The sequence below is a fragment of the Vitis vinifera genome, chromosome 6, assembly GCF_030704535.1.
Source record: "Vitis vinifera cultivar Pinot Noir 40024 chromosome 6, ASM3070453v1".
Lineage (NCBI taxonomy): Eukaryota > Viridiplantae > Streptophyta > Magnoliopsida > Vitales > Vitaceae > Vitis > Vitis vinifera.
In genome coordinates, this window is record NC_081810.1 from 16,630,030 (window position 1) to 16,656,850 (window position 26,821).

At 33.1% G+C, this 26,821-nt stretch overlaps 2 protein-coding genes across 3 annotated transcripts; both read right to left on the reverse strand.

The window, feature by feature from the left end:
- Nucleotides 1–5,417: 5,417 nt before the first annotated feature.
- Nucleotides 5,418–10,428, reverse strand: LOC100265114 (putative disease resistance RPP13-like protein 1). Of its 2 annotated transcripts, none has more exons than XM_010653303.3 (3): nucleotides 6,197–10,428; nucleotides 5,968–6,087; nucleotides 5,418–5,876 (listed from the first exon to the last, which is right to left on the reverse strand). In XM_010653303.3, the coding sequence occupies exon 1, from the start codon at nucleotides 10,318–10,320 to the stop codon at nucleotides 6,247–6,249; it is 4,074 nt and encodes a 1,357-aa protein (XP_010651605.1). In that variant the 5' UTR covers nucleotides 10,321–10,428; the 3' UTR covers nucleotides 5,418–5,876; nucleotides 5,968–6,087; nucleotides 6,197–6,246. The 2 variants fall into 2 exon arrangements, with proteins under 2 accessions (XP_010651605.1, XP_003632256.1); XM_003632208.4 differs by having other exon boundaries at nucleotides 5,968–6,110.
- Nucleotides 10,429–19,245: 8,817 nt separating this feature from the next.
- On the reverse strand, nucleotides 19,246–25,988 carry LOC100242827 (probable inactive receptor kinase At5g10020). Its single transcript, XM_002270248.5, has 3 exons — nucleotides 24,209–25,988; nucleotides 20,602–22,176; nucleotides 19,246–20,109 (listed from the first exon to the last, which is right to left on the reverse strand). The coding sequence occupies exons 1-3, from the start codon at nucleotides 25,104–25,106 to the stop codon at nucleotides 19,520–19,522; spliced, it is 3,063 nt and encodes a 1,020-aa protein (XP_002270284.2). The 5' UTR covers nucleotides 25,107–25,988; the 3' UTR covers nucleotides 19,246–19,519.
- Between the last annotated feature and the right edge of the window lie 833 nt (nucleotides 25,989–26,821).

Below are 26,821 nucleotides of genomic sequence, written 5' to 3' on the forward strand. Positions count from 1 at the left end.
TTTTGTGTTTTTAAGTTGTGTTAGGGTATTTTGAGATTTTGAAAAATAAAGCATTTAAAAAAAAATATATGGCAATTGAAAAAATATTTCCTAAATTTACATCATTTTGAGAAGTTATATTTGAAAGTGGGGTTTTTTTAAGTACTAAAAAAAGACTTCTTCAATATCATGTAATTACATCAAGTCACAACTTCGTATTGATACGTTAAAAATTACAACATATTTAAAAATATTTTTTCAATTACTATAAATTTCAAGTTATTTTTTATAACTTTCGGCTTTTTAGGAAATATGTTTTGAAAAGATTAATACAAATACAATAAATACATTCGATTTGGGTCAACCTATTAAACTAAAATACATAAGCAATAAATTAGCTGGAAAAACAAGAAATGTTCAAACCAAATTAGGAATTCATGTTTAAAATAAACATTGATCAGAATTATTATGAACTCCTTTTAATCTTATAAACGTGTTTTAAAACTATCAAAATCCTTTGACCCAGAGTGAGTTTGATCTCATCATGGGTGCCGGCCAATTTGTACAAATACATTTGTCAATACTCCTTTTTCTTCTATTCTAGACTTTTATTTGTGATATACCATTCAACATATATATGTCACAAGCCCCCTTTTCTTTTGTTTTTCTTTTCCTTCAACCACCCCATATACTTCAATCTCTTTTTATTATTGAATTTTTTACTTGTCTTCCCATGCTCCATCCTCCCCATAATCTTATTTATAAGTCTTCATGTATCACCATCACAAAACTAATATATTCATACATGAAATATATTGGACTTTTCATTTTCCCTGACTTGGTCACATTTCAACCTTCATATTTGAATCATTTTATTACATATTAAATGATAGGTGAATACCCCAATACTTACCATTATTGTTAATATTAATTTTTTTCCTCATATTATTATTGTGATTAGTCCTCTCATAGATATACGTTTAATCATAGAATACATTTGAAGTAAATATAAGATGAATAATTGTTAGCCCAAGGTTTAATCTATCATATTTTAATGATAACAAAATTGAATCAAGGAGCTAATGTTCTCTTTTGAGTTTAAATGTTCAATTTTTATATGTGAAAACAATTTTATGTCTCGTACCAAGATGGATCATCCCAATTCAATGAAGAATTGGAGGGATCGAAGAATCTTAGGAACCATATGTAAGATTGACTTGAAGAGTTCCAAGGTTGTTTTCTAAAATTTCATGCACTCAAAACATGATTTTTCTATTCATTCAAAATATTATTAAAAAAAAAATTGTTAAAGTCCTTAAAAATTGGATGAATTTATCTTGGAAGCAAAATCCAAACTTAAAAAGTTTGTTGAATACCCTTTCTAAAAGTTTTTAAACTTATTGATAACATAATTGCTTTTTTACTTTCCCCTTTAAGCTCTTCTAAAAGGAAGACTAGTTTTTTTTTTTTCATTGACAAGGGTATTGATCGATTGATTGGTACAATTAGAGTGTGTTTAATAATAATTCTAGAAAGTGCTTATAGTATTTCTAACACTTGAAAATTTTTATCTTTCAAATATTAAAAATATTAAAAATACTTTCTAAAATCACTACTAAACACACTCTTAGTTGAGATATTAAATTCCCAAGCTTTTTCTTCTAGTAAGGTTGGCTTAGCCTCATTTGGTTGAGGCAATTAAATGAACCACCGGGTGCACCTAGATGAAGTTTTATGAGCAACAGTCACTTGTTGTACTATATTTTTGACTCCTCATGGCTATGTGACTAGTCAACTACTTGGTTCAATCGATCCAGGGCTTTTGTGCCTAACCGTTAGTTTAGTTTACCAAACTCATATTTAAGACCTTTTTTTTGAGAGTTTATGAGATAAAGATACTTATGAAAATTACCGTACATCTTGAAATGAGTCTTAAATCATCTTGAGTGCATTTATTCCTTGTTTCTTTAAAGATTTTTGAACACACTAGTACAATCCTAGTTCCTACTTGTGTTGATTCATTCTTATATAAAAAACTTGTGATTTTTATTCAAGTGAGATTGATCATTTGAGGTGAATTGTGAATGTTTTAAGAATTTAATTGTAGACATTGAAGGCTTATGTTTAAACCTTTGGAGATAGTAGAACCTTCATTCAAATTGGAACTTGAGGAAAGTGAACATAGATGGATTGTCAAATCATTATAAACTTTATTTGCAATTTCTTTCCTTTACTCCTTTTATATTTATTTCATTAATTGTATTTATTAAAATTTTGAAAAAATGATTAACACTTACTTCAACCCCTCCCCCTCTCTTGGATGTTTACCTAGGATTGATAAACTTTATTTCACTTCAATGTTTAAGATAAGAGATAATTATTTTTCAAAATCGAAAACACCCTTTGATAATCTTTTGACCAAAATGGTTTTTTGAGAACTTAAATTGGAAACAAGGTACCTTTTGACAACATATTTTAATTTTTAAAAATTGTTTTTATATGTTTTATGAGAATTGTTTTATAAATATAGAGAATGATTGAAATTAATGTACTGCATATAAAAATTATATTTAACAAATATTTGAAAACATAGAAAGCAAGTCGAGAACATTTCATGAGACTTATGTTCTAAAAAACAACAAAGAATTGTCTTGACAACTATTCCCAAAAATGATTTATTTTGCCAATTTTACCTATATTTTCTCTTATTCACTTACACCTTGATAATTTTTTATTTTTTTATTTTTTTACTATCTTCAAATGGATTTCTTTTAAACTATGGCTGGTTCTCAAAAAATAGTAAGAAAAAAAAAATTAAAGAAAATCATTTTCTCATGTTTAGTTTTATTATAGAAATAGTAAAAAAAGGTAAATGTAATTAAAATTAGTAAGAAATTTATATATTTTAAAATTATTTAATCTTAAGATAGAAACATTGAATAAGTAAAATGAGTTTAAAGAAAGATATAAGAATAATTTATTAATTTTTTTCTTCTCTTTTTCTTTCCTTTTACCTTTTCTCTTTATTTTATTTCCTTTATATTTTTCTCTCAAATTCTTCTAAGGAGAAATTATTGAAATATATATATAAATGTAATTCCAAGTAACTTATTCTAGAGTTGTTGCTTTTAGTCTACAGCCTATACAAGATAAAAGAAAAAATGTCTTTGTTTTTTAACAGAAAAAAGGATAAAGAGTGGCTGAGGGTTGAATGAGGAAGCATGTGGAAAAGCTCGTGCTAGGATGATAATCATTGATGAGCAACCATGTAGCTTTGTGAAGAGAGAATGATTCCAACATTTTTGAGGTAACATGTCTTGAGATTGATTCACCAGCCCATACGACAATTTATAGACTATACATGGAAAAGAAAAAGAGGGTGGAAAGTTTTTTCTTTTTGAACAAACGGGTATGACTTAGACTGGATATAGCTTGAACTTCCCTACAAAAAATATCAATTGTATCTCTTTCTGCTCATTTCATTTGTAGTGCTTGGAGCCTATACAAAAGAACAGGACTGATGAGGGTGTTGTTTGCTAGGGTTGGGTATTGAGAAAATTTATACTATTACATTTGATAATGTTGCCATTAATTATATAAAGAGAAAATTGAAAGTTTTGAAATGGATGCCTTTTATATAGTGCATTTCTACACTTGCATTTTCATGCTCATATTTTGAATTTGATTGTGACCAAGGGCTTGAGAGATTTGCATGATTCACTAGCTAGTATTAGGGATGTTCTTTGATATGTTGGATCTTCCCCTGCAAGGTTACAAAAGTTTAAAGCATGTGTAGAACATAGGAAAATCTATTTTAGTGGTATTGGGGTGTTAGATGTGCCTACTAGGTGGAATTCCATTTATATGATGTTGATTCAAGTATCAAGTATGGAAAAGTTTTAAAAATTTTAGAGATGGAAGATGAGCACTATTCCAATTACTTTGTTGAGGATGATGGTAAGAGGAAAAAAAATTGGACCACTTATACCAAATGATTGGGAAAATGCATAAGTTTTTGTGAAATTTTGAAAAGCCTTTTTGATGCCACATTGAAGTTTAGGGCTACATTAAGAGTGTGTCAAATAGTGCTTTTAGAAAGCACTTTTAGCATAAAAAAACGCTTTTGAAGAAAAGTCAAATATTTGATCAAATTTAAAAAATATTTTTAAAAAGTTGAAAAATCACTTATAGTATTGAATAGAGAAACATTTAATATACGATTATTTTAAAAACAATAAAATACTTTCACTAAAAACACTTCAAATAGAAACGCTATCAAAAGCACAGAAAGTGTTACTTCTAATACTAATTTTTATGAATTATGTTTATGCTATGTTTGGTTCCCATAAATTTTGAGGGAAAATGTGAAGAAAAGAAAAAAGAGAGGAAAAGTGGAAGGAAAGAAAAAGTGAAATAAAAAAAATTAAAATTAATAAATTATTTTTATATGTTTTTTCATTTAATTTTCTTCATTATATAAAGATCAAATAATTTTAAAATGTATAAATTTTTAACTAATTTTAATTATATTTAATTTTTTTTTTAAAAAAATTTATAGTGAAACCAAATATGAAAAAAATCATTTTTCTTTATATTTTTTTTTTCTTTCCTTGAACCAAACATAACCTTAATTCATTCTGAGTTGGTTGAATGATATTAGGCAACCAAAATGCCATGGAAGCTTGAGAAGTATTGAGGTTCTCCTTATGGAGTCAACAAATTATTGACTATTTGAATTATGCTTGATTTGAGATGTAATAAACTTGAATCATGGGTGATTTTGTTTTGAACAAGTATTTGATGATGTTGTTGTTGCATCTTTGACAAGGTAATTCAAAGACACCTTTTTTTTTCGTGAGTGTATTCATGTGAACCCACTTTTGATACTACCCAAACTTCTAGTGAAATTCAATCATCGAGTGTGGTTAATGTGTCAAAGGATTAATATGATTTGTGATCATCCTTCTCTAAAGTTGTCTAGATTAAAAAAAACAATCATTTGAACCCTCTGATGATGTAGAAATGAAAGCTTTGATGTGCTGAATTGGTGGAAAGTAAATTCTACAAAGTAAAAAAAAAAAAAATTGTCTCAATTTCTGGGCCTGCTTGCAGATCAGGAGGTCATTTTGATGATTGTTTTCAGAGTTCCCTGAGTCTAAATATGGCGGAGGCTCGGATAGTGGAACTGGTTGATTCTATATCTGATGAATCTTCAATTTTCTGGTCCGTTTTCTTATTAAATAGTTGCTGGCTTTATGTATATGGACTAATATAGGTGTTCTGATTTTTTTTCTTTGGACTACTATATTGTGCATCTATAGATAGCTCTAGTAGTTATCGATTCTATTGAGATAAGCTTGATAGGGAAGACAAATGTTATTTGTTCTAATATTTTTGTCGGGTTAATTCACTCGAAATCCCTTAAGATTTGGTGTAAATACGCCTAAACACCATTGATTGCCATTGATTGTTATTTGTAATTGGGGTTGGAAAACAAACTACATATTTGTGAAGAAAAAAAGAAGTGAATTGCATATCTTTCCTCTTTTTTTTTTTTGATAAACATGGATGTCCGGCCCAGCTTTTGCATACCTCGACTATTCTCATGGGGAAGTTAACAACCGGGTAAACCTCCAGTGGCCCTGAGGAGACTCAAACTGATGACCATTGGGAAGTAAGCCCAAGGCCGGACCAACTGAGCATATCCTTCCCTTGAATGTGAACTTGTAGTAGGATTTTCAGTCTTGCTTGAGCATCTGGGATGGATCCTGATTTCTCCTATGATGGTAATACAGAAGCATGCACCTTCCTACAGAGCCCGGCCACACTTGCACAATGGGTGGATTATGAGCGATGACCATAACTCGAAAGATGGACTGAGCAGAGAATCCACTGAGCTGAAAAAACAGAAAGACATGGAATAGAAAAATATCAGCTATGGGTTTGAAGTTTGCTGTTAAAACTTTTGTAGAAGAAAAAGTTCCAAACCTGAAAGGATACCGATGTTCCAACATGGATTAGCTTTTCCATCTTCTGATTGTATGGTCTTCACAACTCATATTTGATTGCATATTTGTTGACCATCCTTATTCAAATCGAGGAAGTCATCTGACCGATGCATAAGTAACAATCTGAGGAGATCAGTTTGGGCAGATTGTCAATCATGCTTGAAACTTAGGAATATTGGTATGCGCAGAAAGTAGTAAAAAGCAAGTACCTGAAACTTCAACCAGTAAGAAGAAAATGATTCATTATCAATGCTATGGCTCACAAGACAATGACTTCATCATCAATCTCAATGCAGGGGATATGAGCAATTTTGTGCCATTCTTTCCCTTTATCTCTTTGGCATCCCTTTTTCAACCGACGACAGTGGTTAATGGTAAGAAACGAGAGGCAGATAGGCAGCCCGTCTTGAGGGAAGGACTTGATGTCAGGACAGCTGTAGATCTCCAGGCTTTTAAGAGAGGTAAGGCGCCGAAGCCCCTCCTTGCCCAATGACTTCATTGGAAGATTGCATATTCTGAGAGATGTCAGAGTAGAGGGCAGCAGTCCCTCTTCAGGAAATGACTCCAATCTATCCTCTTCTTTAAATCCTCCCCTGATGGTAAAAGTTTCAAGAGAAGGGTGTCTTTGCAATCGCCACTCCGTCCGACAAGCTATGAGTTTGTTGCAATATGAGATCTCGAGAAAAGAGAGGTTAGGCGGTAACCCTCCTTCTGGAAATGAAACTACTTCTGGACATTTGTATAACACCATTACCTCAAGGGATGGGAGCTGTGTATGCAACTGGTGGGGCAGTGACTTGAGCTTCTCACAATTGAAAACTCGAAAGAATCTCAGGTTGGGGGTGGGCAATCCTCCTTGGGGAAAAGAGACAAAATTAGGACAATTACAGATGTGTAAGGTCTCAAGAGAGGTGAGATCTTCATGGTGAAGTCCCTCTGGGATTGCAAGGGACTCCAAATTCTCACAATTCCAGATATTAAGATACTTAAGCTTAGTGAAGAAGCCTAATGGAAAGGATCTGAGAGAATCACAACTATTTGTCATCCAGAAGGTTTCAAGGGATGCATAGGAGTTGTGAGCCATCTCCTCAGGAAGAGGGAACTCTAGTTTTCTACACTTGGAGATAGATAGTGTTTTCAATGAACCAACTCTAGGAAAGGTCCGGAGAGAAGAACAATTTCTGATATACAATTCTTGGAGATGGGCATTGTTGAACGTCATTCCCTCAGGTAGAGACTGTAGAATGTCGCATCCACCGATTTCTAGCCTTTCAAGCATGGATGGCAGCCCCATCTCTGGAAGTGAATAGAGACTTGGACATTGCCTTATCTCTAACCGCTTAAGGGATGTGAGCATGTGTAAAATGGGGGGCAATTCCTTTAGCCGTGGGCAGTTGCAAAGATGTAACTCTACTAGAGAACGAAGGTGTTGCAATCCGACTTGTATGGAAGAAGTGGTGATCTGACCTCCAGGTAAGTGTGTCATGTTAAAAATTTTGCTTGCAGACAAGGAAGAAACTGAGGTTAAGTGAAAGGCACTTTCAAGCACCACGTTATCACATTCATGCAACTTTACTTCACAAATGGAGGGAACTGTTGGAAGTGACACCACTAGCTGCCTGCATTCAGAAATCTCAAGTTGTCTTAAAGAAGACAGGCGACAGGGTAAGTCCCTAGTCAGTTTGGGGCATTTTCGAATACAGAGTTTTTGGAGACAAGGGAATTCTTCACCTTGAATTCGTAAAGGAACCCATTCCTCCCATTCCGGCATCTCCTCAAACATTAGAGTCTCTAGTGATCCAAAAGGCTTTGCTGAAGAAGAATCATTGCCATAAAACTCCGCACCCACCCTCTTTACTGCATCAAAATGCACAACAGAGAGGCTTTTAAGATTAGGAAGTTGCCCAAGTGGAGGCAAGTAAGGGCAGTTTTTACATTTGCTGAGATGTAAGAACACCATATTCGTGAATGAAGGTTCCCCTAACCAATCTGGAAAGTTTGAACCACTGTAGCAATCAATCGTAAGCTTTTTCAACTTTTTATGAGGCTGGAGATGTTCAAGTACACTTGCTTCATTTTGCGAATCAACTGCAATATTGTTGTCATTATCTTTCCATTTCAGCACTAACTCATCAAGGTTCTTCTTATCCTTTACATTGGCTTCCCTGGCATCCACAGCATCAACCACATTCTCCAAGTTTAAAATTGAAAGTGTTCCCCCAAGGCAGAAGAGGTCTCTCAACTCTCTGATACTTGACCCATAATGCTTGCCCACAACAAAGGCAGACAAAGTTTGGAGGTTTTTTAATTTTTTCATTTCCATTGGCATCCCTTTCAAAGAAGTTCCGCTGTTCTCGAGGTGACGCAGATTGATCAGATTCCCCATGTTTTTAGGCAGCTCATTCATATGATAGCAGTGTGACAGTACCAGTGTTTGCAAATTCACAAGTGTGCTTACTGATTCAGATATTTTTTTGATTGCAGTGTAAGATATATCAAGGTAGCGTAGATGCCTTAGATTTCCAATTGAATCAGGCAAGTCAGTGATCTGATAGTGTGACAAGGATAGAACCCTCAAACACTTTAGTGTTGGCAACATATGAACTAGTACCTTATGAGTTAAGTAGCAAGCTTCAACTTCAAAAGACATATTTAATGGTAAGAAAGTCCGCAAATTATAAGCTTCACGAAGGAAATCAAACTTCTCAGAGCCGTCATATGTTTCACGAAGGTATGATGAATGTCGAACCTTTTCAGGATTTTTTTGGTGCTTTCCAGCCTCCATTCTGAGACAAAATTCTCCAGATACAAATTGCGATAACTCATGCATTAATTCATGCATCAAGTAAAGAGATTTATCACGACCAGATTGTTGAAAGAATGATCTCATTAACAGATTGCGGAAACACATGTCACCGACCTTCTCCATGGTTTCCCCACTGCCAGAGTCATCCAGTAAACCTTCTGCCATCCATAATAACACCAACTTCTGCTTTTCATATTCATAATCCTTGGGAAATATGGAACAATATGCAAAACATCGCTTCAATTGTGTGGGAAGATAATGATAGCTTAATCTTAAAGATGGAAGAATTCCACTCTTCTCCTTTGGTAAAGCCCATATTTTGCAATTCAATACATCATTCCAAGCTTCACTATCTTGTTTAGAACGCAATAGACCTCCCAATGTCTTCGCTGCCAAGGGCAATCCTTTGCATTTCCTCGCTATCTTCCTCCCAATTGGTTCCAGGCTTCTGCGCACGTCTGAATTTATGTTTGCAAACGCATGTTGTGCAAACAGTAACCAACATTCTTCTGAAGATAGCTCACCAAGGTGATGAGAAGGAAGGGTGGACATGAGATATGCGACTTCCTCATTACGGGTGGTTACAATGATGGCACTGCCTTGAGCTCCAACCTTGAAAGGTACTTGTAAGACATCCCAGTTATGGTAATTTTCATTCCACACGTCGTCTAAAACCAGAAAAAACTTTTTCCCCTTCAATTCATTCTTCAAACTATCTTGTAACAATTCCAAGTTCTTGATGTCATAAGATGTTTTAGTCACCGATTCTAGAACTGCCTTGGTTATTCTTGTGACATCAAATTGATCCGAGACACAAGCCCAAATCCCCATCTCAAAATGGTTCTTCACCCTCTCATCATTATAAATCATCTGAGCCAAGGTTGTCTTACCAATCCCACCCATACCAACAATGGGAATCACAGAAATTTTACTATCCCTAGTTTTTTCATCTGAAAGCAATAATTCAATAATCTTCTCCTTGTCAGAATCCCTACCATAAATTCCAGACCCGTCCACTGAGGAAGTGGTCTGTAACTTCCTCTCGGTGGCATTTGAGAGCCCTCTAACATCTTCCCTCAAAGGGAGGTCAAATTTTCGTTTTGCAATAGCCTCTAACTCCTTTGTAATTCTCTTGATAGTTCTATTCATGTTTTCATTAAGTATGAGAGCGCCAGAACCAGAACTAGAACAACAAGTTGGGATGAGCTTTTGTACCTTAGTGATGGTGATTTGAGGTCCACCCATAGGCTTTGGTTGTTTAGCTTCAGTATCAAACTCGTCCAGTACATCTTCCATGTCGTAGGCCAAAGCCTTGAGATCATCCAACCAAACTTTCACTCCTTTCTCCCTTATATGCTTCTCCTCAGCATCATTTAGAACTGCTTCAATGCCCAACAGAGTTTTCCTCCACTCTTCAAAAGTTGAATCAACCTCAAGGAAGCGGGCATAACTCCACAGCTGTGGGGAGAGAAATTTGGTAAACACAGCCTCAAGGAATGCAGATAGAGCTGCCTCTGCTGCAAACATGTTTTCTCCCCCAAAAACAAAGAATTTAGGAACTGAGGGAAAGGGGTTCAGGATGAACTAGCAGGTGTTTGGTTGGGTGGAAAATGAGGTCAATATAATCGTGGTTGAATCCACAGGTGGTGAACGAAGGATTTTCTTTTATAATTGTAAGGTGAATTTAAAATTAATTTTAAAAAATACAGTACATTAAAAAATAACAATAAAAATGTATTGTTATACAGTGCATTCAACTCCTTCATAGTCATCCCACAATGCTCATTGTACTAAAGTCAACAAGAGTTGGTATGGTGGAAAGCAATCCCATTAAGAAAAAGAGTTGATTATGCTTTAGTTGTTTAAGAGATTTTATAATTCATATAAAAAGTCTATGCTTGGAGGAAAGAAAATAACCTTATAAATATATTTTTAATATTACTATTATTTTTTAATATTAATATTAATATTTGATAAGTCAATGTAAATATTTATTTACTATTTAAAACAATATAAATAACTTTTATACTAATATGCAATGTTATAGTTAGTATATCTTTGTCTCTACATACCCATTACTATTTTGAACGTATTTTGTTCAAGTATTACATAATTAATTGATTGATTAATTAATTAATTAATTAATTAATTAATAATAATAATAATAATAATGGTATTTTGCAAATAATTTTACAGGGCATTGGTTAGTACATATCACATGGTAAGATCAATTGACCACTAATCTATTTTATTTATTTATACCTTTAAGTAAAAATCCCTTTTATATGTATATATATACAATACTATTTTTTGGTACATACTTAGGTGGTGTTTATTTATTTATTTTTTTGGCTTAATTCTAAATATAATTTTAATTTAATTTAATATTAAATAGTCTTAATAGTGTTAAGTATTACGAAAAATTGAGTTTCCATACTAAAAAATAATTACAAAATAGAAATGACCGAACTTCTTTGTTGTACCAAAATACTTAAGCCTAATATGTAGTAGCTTTGGTTAAGAAAAATCAGAGAAAAAACTATTACGGTTTTTGTAGTATTCCAGGTATCGTCCTCAGAGACTGACTTATGAGATTTGTCAATACTAAGGTAAATAAATTGTTTTTGTTTTGATGCTAAAGTGAAAAATAATATGTGAATGAAGTGAAACTAAGTAAAAGAACTAAATTAATAACAAAATAATTATTGATTTTTAATTCAATTGATTCAAGTTTGGGGCTTTCCACAATCTAACTTAAGGTATATAAATAGAGAGAACAAGGGTTTCTCAAGTAAAGTGATCTTAAGGTTTTGGGATCCTTGGCCATTCGCGATCAACTTGAGTTCTATAACTTAAAATTGCATCTGAAACCTAATTTTTCTCTTTTAAAATAGATTCCTAAAACCATCAAATAAATGAGATTGATTATTAGTTTAAGGTTTAACTTTTTAACCTTTCCTACTCCTTATAACTTTGTTTTTGGGCAAATAACGATAAAGAATACGAGAATAACTAATAATCAAAAGTTACCAAAAATCACTAGTATCAGGTAATAACTTACCATATCATTCCCTAAACTAACTCACAACGATAGGATAAAAAAAATTGATAAATTATCACCCAACCAATAATTAATCTCATTGTTATAATAATTTACCCATTGTTCCTATAAGTTTCTAACCCTTAAATTTTCATGCTTCAAGCCCTAAGTCAGCTTTTTAGCCTCTCATGGGGTGATGTCACATTTACAATCCATAATAGGATAAAAATCCATAATTTAAATTCAAAGAAACTAAAAATAATATATTTAATAAAGAAGAAAAGAAAACAAAATCAAAGTTCTCGTCTTCTCTCACCTTCAATGTTCAACTCTCTAGAAAAAAGATCCAAAATTTCTAAACCCTAAAACTAAGACAGTTTATATAATATTATCGATTACCTAACATGTAGCACACTCTCATTGACCACTTATTACAAAATAATTACCTAAAAATGACTAAAAAAATAAAATAAAATGATGATTTCTAGTCGTGTGGGATCCACTTAGGGCGAATGGAGTGCCCTAGATGCAATCCCAAGGTAGAGGAGGCGAAGCATCAAAGTAGCAGTGGGTGAATTTGAAATTGGGGTCATTTCGAATTCACAAGTTGCATTTCAAAATGGTCCTTCAACTTTGTGTAGTTGTCTTCAAATGACCATAACTTCTTCATTTCAACTCCAATTTGCACACCGTTTAAAGTGCTGGAGTCTTGGCTTCTTGAGCTTCGAAACAATATATGGTATTCCTCAAATGGACTTCAGAAAGTGCTCCAAATTTGTCCTCAAATTCAAAGTATATGTTGCCACCAAATTTTGAATTCTAAATTTCCATGCAACTTAATCTTACTTCATGCCTTGTTTCCTATATTTTCTTGCCTTCTTTCTTACTCCATAATGGTCATTTCTCATATCCCAAACTCATGATATCCTCGTTTTGCCTTTCCTTATGGTCCATGAGCCTTTACTTGCTTATTTCCTCATTTAACTTTTTCTTGATATTTCAAAATCTAAAGTGATTCAACTTGCACCATTTTCTTCCCTTGAACTTGAAATAAATCTCCAAAATACAAGTTAAACTTATGGTTAAGGTCTTAGCATGAATTTAGGTTAAGTTGGGTAATTTGAGTGTCCTTTGATGCACAAATCATATCGAATATGTGCCATTAGAGCACATATTTTGGCTCCAATCAAGAAACCCTTTAAAAATAATTTAAGTTTTATGCACTCAATGATCAAAGGTAATACTAGGATGATCAAAGATAGTGCCTATATTATTAATACTTGAATGGTCAAAGATACTGCCTTTAACCAAAAAATGCATGAAATGCTAATTATTTTTAGATAACTAGAAATTTTTATTTTATAGATTTAAGTTCCTATTTTGTGATTTTTTTTTCATTTGAGTGTATGGAAACACACTTTTCCCGAAGTATTAAGTTGTTTGTTTTTTTAATATTTTATTTTTAGGGTTTACCTAACCTATAACGTATTTTCACATTGCTCCATTGAGTTTAAAATTGAGCAATGTACCCTTCATACTTTATAATTATATGAAATGTATATTTTTGGAGTGATGGTGTTACATTTTTTTGAAGGAAGGCGCATGTGCTCTCCACATGACCTTTTAAGTGATGGCAAAAAGGTAATTTTGCAACCAAAAAAAACAAAACCCCTCTAGCCCTCCTATTCCCTATTGCTCATTCCTTTCGTGGAATCAAATCCTATAACAACAACCCTAACTTCTTTGTCTTTACAAATCAAATCTTGCAATAACAACCACAACTTATTGATATTTACAAAGCAAATCTTGTAACAACCATGTATCAATTAGGGGTTTAGTGGACGGGGAAAATAAGAAGCTAGAAAAGATTCCATTGATTGTTTGACAGAAAATACTTTTTTAGAAAACCTTTCACAATCTAGAAACTTAGCCCTTAAATAAATAAATAAATAAATAAAATTCCCTAGAATGTATGTCCAAAAATATTTTTTCTTAAAACAAGCACAAATCCAAATGAAAAAGAGATAAATCAAAATTGTAAGAGATTGTGGAAACAAGGAATGAAAAACAAAGATATCCAACAAAAACAAAGATAGAATTAAAATGAACACCAATAATTAAGTAAAAATAAAATAAAATCATTGGATGCATGAAAAAACAATTGAAAACTATGTAGACTATAAAGAAATAAACTAATATCAATAGACCAAATTTTCTCCAAATTTAAAATGGAAAAAAAACTAAAAATGTCATAACGAACTACAGATAAGTTTCCCTAAATCACACCCAAAATTTCCCCAAATTTTTTGAAACATCAAAACAAAACTTTATTTTGAAACAAAAAAGTGAAGCATTACATCAAATTTCCATCTATCTTCTTCATTGAGTTTTAAAAAGAAATTTCCTCAAATTTTCCCCAAATTTTCTAAAACATCAAAACAAAACCCTAACTCTCTTTGCTAAGATTTTTCTAGCCACTAAAGAAATTTCAAGACAAAAAAACATATCGTTGAACTCCATGTTGTCTCTTCGATGTAAGCTCTTCAATGCAAACATTAGCTTCCTTAGGATTTTAGGGTTTCAACTGCAATTTGGGGATTCAACAAGATGAACGATGAAAGGAGAGAAACAAAGGACGAGGGTGAGGAAGGTTGGAGGGGTTTTGTTTTGGTTGCAAAATTACCATTTTTCCCTCACTTAAACAGGTCATGTGGAGAGCACATGGACCTTCCATAAAAAAATGTAATACTATCACTAAAAAATGTACATTGTATGTAATTATAAAGAATGAATGGTAGATTACTCGATTTTAAACTCGATGGGGCAATGTGTAAAACACGCTATAGGTTAGAGGGGTAAAGTGTAATTAACCCTTATTTTTATTAAGTATTAAGTTGTTTGTTTTTTATAAGCTACAAATCAAGATCTTAACATTTTAATATATTAAGAAAAATAATTTAATTTAACGTATTTCTAAAAAGTTCAAAATAATAAAGTTATTATAATAAATAATTTATCATTATCATCCTTACAAAAAATAAAAACAAAATATTTAAACTTAATAATTTTAAAAATAATGGATTGGAAAAACTAATTCAAATAAATAAAAAAACAAAACAATTTAAGTACATATTTTCATACATCCAAAGACATCACATTTTATGCTAATATATAAATATCACATTTATGGTAAAAGCTAAAAATAAGAAGTTAATTATATACTTGAAAGAGTTTATTTGCGAGTTGATCTCAAAACTATTGCATGAATTCATGATCAGATATTGCAAAAAAGTTGCATGTAGTTGAGATTTGATTTTGATTTGTATTGTTACTTTCCAATTCCACTTCATTGTTATATTCAAAAAATAATCCATCAATACTTGAGATTTGTCAACAAAAAATAAATAAATAAATAATAAAAAAATTGTAAATGGAGAAGCATGCTATGACAATTTTTGTTTAAATAGTAAACAAATAAGATGTATTCTCTTCAATATTGGGAAATGCACCTTAACAACACCAAAAGCACGTTCAATAACATTTCTTAATCTTGCATGACATTGGTTGAATATCTCCTCTTTTCCTACAACTCTACCACCACTACAAATATCACTCAACCATTAGTGTACATTACGATATGGTATCATAAAACCTCGAGTGTTTGTGTATGCTACATCTACTAAATTACATTTTAAAAAAATGAATAATTGAGTTGATTATTATTATGAATAAACACAAATCATATTAAATAGAAAATGAGAACCCTTATGCACATATCAAAGATGCAAAGGAGATTTGTTCCACCTTTTCATGATGTTAATGTGTCGCTAGATCTCATGAGAATGAAACTCTTCCCATTGACTTTCAAATATAAAACAAAAACATGGTTTAGTACCCTCAAACCAAGGAGCCTAAGAAGTTGGAATGATCTACAAACCATCTTCTTCTAGAAGTTTTTCTTAGCACATTGAAGCAAGAAATCTTGAACTTTAAGGCCAAAGATGGGGAAAAGTTCTCTGCCTAATGGAAGAGGTTTGAAAAAATAAATAAATTAAAGCCTACATTCATCACAAGTTTGATAACTAGATGTTGGTCTCATACTTCTATGAGGCAATGATATCTCAAATGAAACAAGTGGGGGCCATGTGTGGAAGGAACTTCTTTAGCAATAATCTAGATGAGGTGATTCAGTTTACATAGGGCATATATCCAAGAGATAGGAAAATCCTAGGATAAGGGGTGACCAAGTGAAGAAGAGTAAAGTCACTACCTCTAATCCATGGGAGGTGGAATATACTCTATAAATCTAGACCATAAGTTGTAAGTTAAGGATCTCAAGTTTACACTTGCAAAAAGAATGAAAGAGTTGAAAACCAACAAGATAAGCATTATAAATGGAGTTTTCGCTAGAGATCAACGTTGTATCATTTGTGATTTGAACATATCATAGGATAGTGTCCCACTACTCCAACTATTAAAGGGATTTTGACCAATTTTTTCAAAATCGAACCAATCATTAAACCGAAAAAATTTCTGGTTCATGGTTCACTAGTTGGACTAGTGGTTGAACTGTGGTTGAATCAGTAATGTCATAAATATATAATTTATATATTATTAAAATTAAAAACTTATATAAGAAATTACACACACATATAATTAAATTTTTTAATAAAATAAAAATATTTATGAGAAATTAAACATATATATATATATAATTAAAATTTTTAATAATATTTCATTTTTATATTTAATATATCAAATTAAATGACAAAAATAAATATAAATTTATTTTGAAAAAACCCCCATTTTTATACCTATTTATACCCATTTTAGATATTCCAATTTTTAGGCCTATTCATACTCATTTTTTAGAGAACCCATCTTGACCCTCCATTTTCATACTTAATCTTCACAATTCATTTAAAAAACAAAACCCTAAAACCCCCTCTTTCCATCACCAACCACTTCCATTTTTCTTCATTTCTCTTTTTCTTTTCCATTTCTTCTCTTCTTATTCTCTTCTCCATTTTCTTTTCTTTCATTCCATCTTTCTCTCACCATACCCGCACTTACCCTGACTAGCAACCACCTCGCCATTTGTAGCAGCTTGAGCATGACTGCTGATCACTAGCTAGTAGTCCTCCTATTCCTACCATCTCACTATATCTCTATCAAGGGGAAAACAAACAAACAAACAAACAAAGACTTGCAATGAACTGTTCGGTTCACCAAAAATCGGTCGGTTCACTCAGTTTGCTAGTCTGATTGTCAATTTTGACAATGCAAGGCCAATTCAATAGGTCGCTGACCCAAAAGGGTGGACCAAACCAAAAAGGTCATCGGTTCAATCTAATTTTTAAACCAATGATTTTGACCGAATAAACTAATGAAATAAGGATGTTCAAACAACAATCAAGAAACAAACCCTTATCTCATAAATACAATTTAGGTTGGAGGAATCACTCAAACCTCTCATAAAGTAATCAAGCCAAATATCAACAAGAGATGTTGAGACCAAAGTCAATTTGGAAACCAACAAATGATGTGAATTTCTCCATTTAGCTAAGTGATTCAAGTTCACTTCCCACACAATACCAACAACAAAGTCACTCTCAACTAGGAAATGTCTTTTCAACCCTTGAGAGTTTTAATTTAAAGCTTTATCCATAAGCAAGATAGCATCCATGTGGAGCCAACAAAGTTCAATACTCATTCTTCTAAGGCCACCACAAACATCTAAACTTCTATGAATGAGCTAAACATTTATTGTCCATAAGAGAAGAGTAGAATCCTTGCCCAACCTCAACAAAATTCAAGAAGAGTTGCTAAGGTAGGTATGAAACAAACTAGAGAAGAAGATCACCATAATGTTGAAGTGTCGGATCCAGAAATGGTCTTAATGACTGTATTAAGTTTTTTTTTTTCTTAAAAGTTTTGGTTATTTCCATGTATGAATTTTGGTGACATTAAATTATAATTATTTTAAAATTTACAATACTTATTAAGTTCATATTATTATTAAAACAAATTCGAAGTATTTAATTAGTGATTCATTGATGGGAAGAATCATAAAGTGCTTACATATAGAAGAGTTTTCCATACCTTTCTCTATTCACAAATTTTTAGAGTATTTTCCATACCTATCACTAAGGAGGGCATGAAAGAGAGAGTGGGACACTAAAAATCAAGAGTAAAGTTTAAAACAATTACTTAAAAAACTCCAAATTATATTGAAGTTAGGATTATGGATCAAGGTATGCTTTCTTTTTCATGTCTTAAATATCATTTTTTAAGTTTGATATTAAACACTAAATAAAATATTTTGCATTTGTTAATTGAATAAGGAAAAAACTGGGAATTGATTAAATGAAGAAAAACTTAGGTAATTGCAACCTATTCATGAAAAAAAAATCAATAGGGCATTTTAGCTATATAATTATTTGCATCATGTACTCATCTCTTTTTAATCCTCATTCATAAATATACTTAGCTCTCTATCAGAAAATAAAGAAATAGTAATTATAATTATATATAGAAAATCTAGTAAACACTTTGGTTTTTTTTAATTAATTAATTAATTACTCTTATGATTCATTTGTCACATCATTTTCATTGTCATCACATATCATCTCATTTTTATCTTCTCGATGTAACATTTGTCCTCTCATAGGTTAAAAATATCCATATTTAATTTATAAAATAATAATAATAAATTGATGTGAATGTTAAGCTTTAGTATATTATAATATAGTCACCCAAAATAAGAGGTTATAAGAAACATAACTTTAAGTAAAAGATAATTAATCCATTAAAATTACATTATATGCATATTTAAATTTAATACCTATCTAGATGTTCATCAAAGCCAAAATGTGAGACAAAAAGTAGGCCCCTAATGGGGTGGGGGATGGGGTAAACCCAAAAATCCTTTTTTGAACTCAACAAAAACTTCCATGCTTGTTTGATTAATTTTGTTCACAAAATTTATAGCTTAAAACAACTTAAAATGAAAACAAAAATAAAGTTGTTTTCGGTAAAATTTTTATATTGGTTTATCTACAAAAATGGTATTTGTTTTTCGATTTAATAGAAAAAAATTAAAAAATCAAAATATTTGAGTTTTTCTATTCTTATTATATTAATTAATATAATTAAAAGAAACTTATTATCAATATATTCAATTTAGTTATATTAGTTGATATCAGATATTGAAAAAATCAAATATTTTGATTTTTTCTATTCAATCAAAAAACAAATATGATCAAAATCTTTTTATATTTAATAAAAACTTTTGTAACATTAATATTATCCCTAAAAAAATTATGACTTTACTTTAACTTTAGCCTCCAAACAAAGCCAAAAATAAAAAGTTATCCCATACAAGGCCGAAGAACACGACTCATAAAGCAGTATTAAAAAAAGGGGGGAAAAGAATAAATATACACAATTCCAGGTGAACAATCCCAGATGAAGGTTTCGAAAGAATCTAACTATCCCATTCCCCAACATCTACAAAATACCTTTATTCTTAGCCCTTACATCTCATAAAATTCTACTTCCATCCTGAACAAGGGGAGGCTTCAACTAAACAATTACAGGCAATACAAAAGCCTAAAAGGAAGAATCAATCAATTGGGTTAGTGTCAAAGTCTGCAGTTAGAGCTAATCCTCAAGCTTGTAGACCTTTCATAACACTACAGATGAAATATCTTCATAAACCGTCCTCATGTCTGGTCTCTCAGATGCTGGGAGGATACATTTTAGAGCAACTTGCAGCATTTCATGCAGACATCTTGGTGGGTGGTCCACAGACTGCATACCTGGAATGAGCCTGTCAAAGCACTCACCCCAACGGTTTTCTGCAGCCAACCACCTCACCCACTCTGTCAAATCCACCACTCCTGTGTTCCCGGACACTATCTCCCCAGAACTTTTTCCGGTCAGCAGCTCCAACAAGATGACTCCGTATGCATAGACATCGCTTTTCAATGATGGGCACGGTTTACTTGAGCTGGCAAACTCAGGTGGCCGGTAGCCAAGAGCACCTGCATTTAGAACCTGCTCAGCAGTGCCTGCAGGAGTCATTATCCGGTGGAGACTGTAATCAGTTAGGAGTGCATTTAATTTACGAGTTTCTAATAAGATATTTGTCGATTTCAGGTTGCCATGAGGTATGGCTCTCTCGTTATGGAGGAAGTTCAAACAACAGGCTACATCTCTAGCGATCTTGAGCCTCTCAACCAGGGACAGGGGTGGGAATTTTCTTGGCTCCATCTCTGCATAAGAAGTAACAAGCATGCAAATCATCCGTCACAGGTTAAGATAATACCATAAATCGCATTTAAAATGTAATGTTTGGGATCTAAAAAAAAAGAATTGTGACAAATTGATTCAATCAAGGTGAAACTTTTGACTATGTTACACTATCATAGATCACAAGAATGCAAAATCAGACAAATATTATAAATTTGTCTAACAAACATATGCATACTCATTGATCCTCAACTAGACTACACAATGTTTTAATCATCTGAGCAATTTGTTTATTTCTAGGGTGACAAAAATTATTCTACCCAGGCCAAAGAATGTGCTCCAACAGTATTAAAATACAAATGAAAAGTAAGATAAATAAACTATAAGCTTAGCATATTTTAGGAGTGAAGATGATGGTCATATGCTTAGAACCAGACCTATATTTCCAAGGAAGAAAATTTGAAAAGATTGGAGGTCAACTAACTGCAATCACAAAAAAGTACAAAGAAACTTACGATGAAGATAAAGGGCTAAACACGGTGCATTGATGAAGTTGGATATGATCAGCTTCTCATGCTCCCTTAGACCCCAGTAGTAACCCTGCAGAGAAACTAGATTTGGGTGCTTGATGTTCCCAAGTTTCTTTGCTTCCCTTGAGAATTCCTTCCTTCCTTTTGCTATCCCCTCCCTCAGCCATTTTACGGCTAATACATGACCAGAGTCAAGTGTAGCTTTGTATAATGTTCCATGACAACTCCTCCCAATAACTTCTGCCGGAGCATGTGAAAGTTCTTCTGAAGTAACCACCAAAGAGCCATCAAATAGATGTAGATCCCCAGCTAATTTATCTGGAGAACACACCTTGAGCACATCAGGATTCTCGTCTGGCCGATATGGGCTTTTAGAAGGTGATGGATTAGAAGGTGACAGGAGAGATATTGGAGAAGATATTCCTTCATCTTCTCTTATTGGTTCAGGAGGGCTGCCATCACTAGGCTTCTTTGTAACTAATGATATAATACCATGCTCATGTTCATATCCCAAGTGCGATGAAGATGTATTGTCTTGAGGGAAACTAGATGAAGTAATTGATGGATCTAGAATTTTGTGAAGTGCTGATGTATGAAGATCAGATGAAGTCTCCTTTTCGGTACCTTTCTTCATGCCATTCCCTTTCAAACTGTCCCTGCTACATTCTACCCAGTGGGCCCCATAACATATCATTACGAACAAGAGAGCTATCATAGAAACTCCACCAACCAAACCAGCAATCAGAGCAGCCCTAACAGCAGGCTTCATGTGGGACGACCCTTGCCCCCTCAAATCAAGATCAGGAGCAGCATTTGATGATGATGGTGAATGAGGGAAAGCCAGTAAGGAATTTCCTGGATGGAATGCTGAATCAGGAAACCTCCTCAAGTTTTCAGGTACTATGCCAGAGAGATTATTATAAGACACACTGAATCCTTTCAATCCATCTGGAAGGTCATCAGGGATGCTACCCTCAAAAAGGTTGTTAGATAGATTAAGATAAACTAATTCATGGAAACCACTAATTTCTTGGGGCAAATGACCACTTAATGAGTTACCAGATAGATCAAGAGAAACTAGGCTCAAATTTTGGGTGGAACCAATTGAAGGAATATCTGGGATTGCTTGCAGAGGTATGGATCCAGTCAAATTGTTGCCAGACAAGTTAAGATCAGTCAATCTTGTTGAGTTGAAGAAGCTTGGGAGGAGGAACCCAGTGAGCTGGTTGAGGCTTAGATCAATCACTTTTAATTCCTGGTATGTACCTAAAACAGGCGGAAGAGATCCCCCTAATGAGTTGTTGGATAACTTGAGTGAAATCAACCTCAAGAACTGAGAAGTCTGGTTTGGCAAGGTTCCTGTCAATTTGTTTGAGCTTAAATCAATAATTTCCACATAATTTCCCCAACTTTGCATTCTGGACAAGTTCCCTGACAGCATATTATTACTCAGATCAATGATGGAGCAGTGCCCCACCCTGGCAGGCAAGAGACCTGTCAGCCTGTTTGAAGACAGATTAAGATTCTTTAGAGTTGCAGACGTGATACTTCCGACAGGACCTGCCATGAACATGAATTGTTTTAGACTAACAAAGAAAAGCAGGAAAATGGGGAAGCATTGGATTCAGCATTGCTACAATCTGAGAATAATGACATAACCAATACTTGTAAGACTGAAGAGCCTGAAATTAATAAAAACCATATGAAATATTATACAAGGCAAAATTCAACATCCCAGAATAAGATCAACTAGAAACTGCACAACAATGTATAATATAGAAATAACTTTCAAAGAGTTGATGCGGTATTTACATCATAGGCAGTTATGTAAGAAATAATATCATACTTTTCTATATTAAGCATGAGTAGTTTTTGGACATTATTAAATATTTGATATGAAAAACTTATGCATTGGTGTGATAAATGGGGTTATCACATGTACTAAACCTCATCATATCATATCTTGGTAAGTACACATTATTCATTTCATAGGTCCTAATGCATTTAGGATTTGATCCTTTCAGATTCTTGCAAACATTATTTTCTATTGAACTAAATCAGTAACTGCATTAAGTGCCAACACCAGTACCACCTTATACAAGGCACACCAATGTTGTGACTGAGACCAATTGAAAATTAATCAAATCGTGTCAAAAAATTCTAATCAGAGAGGACAATCAATATTCAGATAGATTTAATACCAGCCACAGCAAAGACCTGCATGTTCAAACAGAAATATTTTGATAGAATATAATCTTTACACTTGCTACTTTAAGCAATATTGATGGGCAAAGGGAACCCTTTTATCATGGAAGTTCAAACTAGCAATATTTTCCTCTCATTTCTTTCTCCCTCTTGCAATCAGAGGAGCATTAATACACTCCAAGACTAAGAAAAAGAAAATAAAATATACATATCAGACTTCATTTAAGCAAACCCAATACGAGTCCAATGATTATGATTCAATTTCACAAATAAAAATTCCCAGAAAAAAAGGGACACTCAGTCACAATGATTCAGATAAGGGCATCAAAAGCACTGCTGTGAGCAGTTAAAGAGACAAGCATGAAACAATGAAAGCAGGAAAGGGCAATGAGGGGGGCCCAATGGTAATTAGTCCATGATGTGCTCCCATACTATCCAGCTGATGAAGCAGGCCAATAACTCTTCGTCTTTCAATTTCATTTCTTTACTAGTTCTATTTATTAAATTTTCAATCAAGTACATTCATGATCTTCTGACTTGCTCAGACAGTAGTTAAAAATGCCTGAGCTGGAGTATCTCTGTTTAGGGGTTGATATAACATATTTGTGGTAGCCACATATCAAAAGGGAATACAAATCCAACAACCACCTCAACCATCCCCTGAGCCCCACCACCATCCCCAACAATCCACTCCTCCCCACTCACCCTGGCCACATTGCTTCATTGTACATCAATTCTACTTTTTGTGAACCTTTATAAAGTCACTCCTTTATGAAGGAATGATGAGATGCACTCAAATTGTGCACCTTTGTTTCAAAATCGTAATGTCTTTGGTATGATGAGATGCCAATCCAAAATTCTACCAGAACTGCAACTACAATTATCTACCCTTATTATTTTCCTCTTTACCTCTATTATTAAAGATATGTATGTACGAAAGCAAGTCCGTGTACCAGATCTGCAACATATTACACCAATATAAATTTCAATCCTGACTTATCACCACTACTGCTTCAAATCCTAATTTCTTAGGTCATCATAATATCAATAATTGCAATATTTCATCTACCCTTAGTCTACAAGCATCATTAAACCAGAAAACCCATCATTAAAACTAAGCCTGAACTATCCCAATCAACAGCAACTGCTTTGAATTCCTTTTAGTCTATAAGCATTTTTAAGCCATAAGTAATCCATTGCAACTTTCAGCACAGACCCATCAACTGGCCCCTTTCCAGGATATTCACCCATGGAAAAGAATATGCATAGAACAAACAACTTCCCAAAAAGTTTTTTTTTTTTTTTTTTTTTTTTTTAAAATTTGCAACTTCTATTATGAAAAAGAGTAGCATACTAAATGCAGAGAAAATTCTTCAAAATGAAATACCTTCAAGCTGGTTAAGGCCGAGATCTAGTTCAGACAAGATCATTGAGCTCTCCTGGAAAAGAGCTTCTGGTAGAGACCCTGTTAAGTGGTTTCTTCCAAGTCGAAGAATCTGAAGAGAGACTACAAAATTGAAGGAAGGAATAGCACCCACCAACTGATTATTACTAGCATCAAACACCTCTAAACTGTCAAAATATGGCATTCCATCATGAGCAAAAAGCTGGCCAACTAAGGAATTGCAGCTAATATTGAAATACTGAATCGAAGAAACGAAGCTGGATTTTCCAAGTCCCAAGTCCAGTGATCCGGAAAACTGATTACTACTGAGGTCAACATGCACCACGCTACCCAATTCAGAGAGAAGACGCATAATGTCCCCGGAAAATCCATTTGCCCTGAAATCTATATACTTCAGCTTCTCAAGATCTCCAAAACCAGTTGGCCCTTTCCCTTCAAAATTGTTGGAAGAAAGGTTCAGAAGAACTAAATTCTCCAGGTGGGTCAAGTCTGAGGGTATCAGCCCATGAAAAGCATTGTGTGAGAGATCCAAATATGCCAATGACTCAATGGAACCTACGTCCTCGATAGTCCCAGTGAAAAGATTGTTGGAAACTGATAAGTTCTGAAGCATTTTAAGGCCAGTAATGGCAGTGAAATGAAAGTCTCCAACTATACCCAAGTCGTTTAGGGTGATGGATATGACATGGCCTTCGCTACAGATGATCCCAAACCAGTTTTCTGGACACCCATCAGATGCTAAGGATTTAGAATCCCATGAATCAAGAACTCCAGAAGGGTCTTTCTGAATCCCTTTCTTGAGCTCTATGAGTGCCCCAAAATCTGATTGTCCTACTGCCAATTCTACCAACAACAAGAATATCAAACACGTGGAATGCATTCCTACTACAACAAACCTCCACTCTTACTCCTTTTCTACAAATTCTAGGCCCAAAACACAGAATTTACACAATTCAGAAGAAAACATAATCAACCCATGTGCATTGAAACAGAAAAAGAGCAGAAAACGACCAGACAATAATGCAGAACAAAAAAATTTTGGACTTACCAAAAAAAAAGACAAAAACTAGAAGCAATGGGGTAAATGAAAAGGAATGGAAATAAAGAATGCAGTTGCAACTAACAGAAACCACTAAGAGAAAACCAGAGCTCAAGCATTGCTAAAGCAAACCCATTTTTGTAAAACTGGAAACCAAACTGTAAGCAAATCAAGTCAAAACCAAAATGTACCCAAAAAGAACAGATGAACAAGAAATAGAAAGAAGACCCGTGACTGCTGAAATAAAAAAACAACGAAAAAAGGTGGGATTTTGCATAAAATCCTACATCTTCAACACTGGGAGTCACCACAAAAGAGGGGCTTCCTCCTCTCCATCAAAGCCCCACAAATAACAAACAGAAAGACCAAGCTAAACACTAATGCTTGAAACCATAAGCGCACAATCTGAAATTTGTGAATGTACTATGCAATGTAGGAAGGAGGCTCAAAATTAAAAGACAGGAGAGAAGGTGGAATCCAAAGATGAGACTGAGACTGAGACTAAAAGGAGCGTGGACTAGAGAACAGAACAGATAGTTGTACTGGTAGGTGCAGTTATTACCCACAAACCCAGAGGGAGGCCTCTTGTGTTGATTGTTAGAAACACCAAATTGGTGAGCTGGTGTTTTGACTTGCGTTAAATTTTCTTCAAACGAATCCCAATGCCTTTAGGCGTGGGAGTAGTGGGTGGGATTCTTCCCTCCTCTACCTTCTCTTCTCTCTCCCCACCCCACCATTCTATGGAATTTTTATGGAGCAAATGGTATAAAAATCAAATCATTTTATAGAACAAAATTTCATTAAATAATTATTTTTTTTGGGATTTTTTGTAGTATTAGTTTACAAGTCAAGAAAATTAAGAATTTTTTTACCCTAAATATATTGTTTTCAATTTTTAAGGCATCATGTGAAATGAGTTAAAAAAAAAAATATCATTTTCCATTGGTGTTCAAAATTAAAAAAAAAAAGAGAGAGAGAGAGAGAGAGAGAAAATGATAATTATATCTTATAAATACATTACTTGAAAATAATTTAATACAATAAATATAAATTTTATAATATTAGTATTATATTTTGAAAATAATATTTTAACTTTGGTTTTAATTTTTTATTAAAGCTAAAAATATAAATCATTTCAAACCAACTTAGATAGAAAGATAAAGCAACTTTAAAAAATAACAATTTAATACAACTCTTCTAAAAATATTTAAAATAAAATTGCAATTAAGTAATATATTCTATTTTTGAAAACCTTTTTATCTTGAGAATTCAAATTTGCATTAAAGTTGGTATATATATGGAAAATTTTGTAAAGTATTTTTATATGATTTTAAGTTAGAAATATTTAATATTTAGCGATCATAGTCAAATCAATATTTGAATCAATGTAGCATAGAATTTTTTTCAATTTAATGATCATTCGGTGTCAAAATATTAAATATATATATATATATATTTAAATCAACGGAGGAATCAATGACTTGTAATTTAATAATTGATTTAATTTAATGGTCGATTTGAAAATATTTAAGGCATGTGAAACAATTGGAACAAAA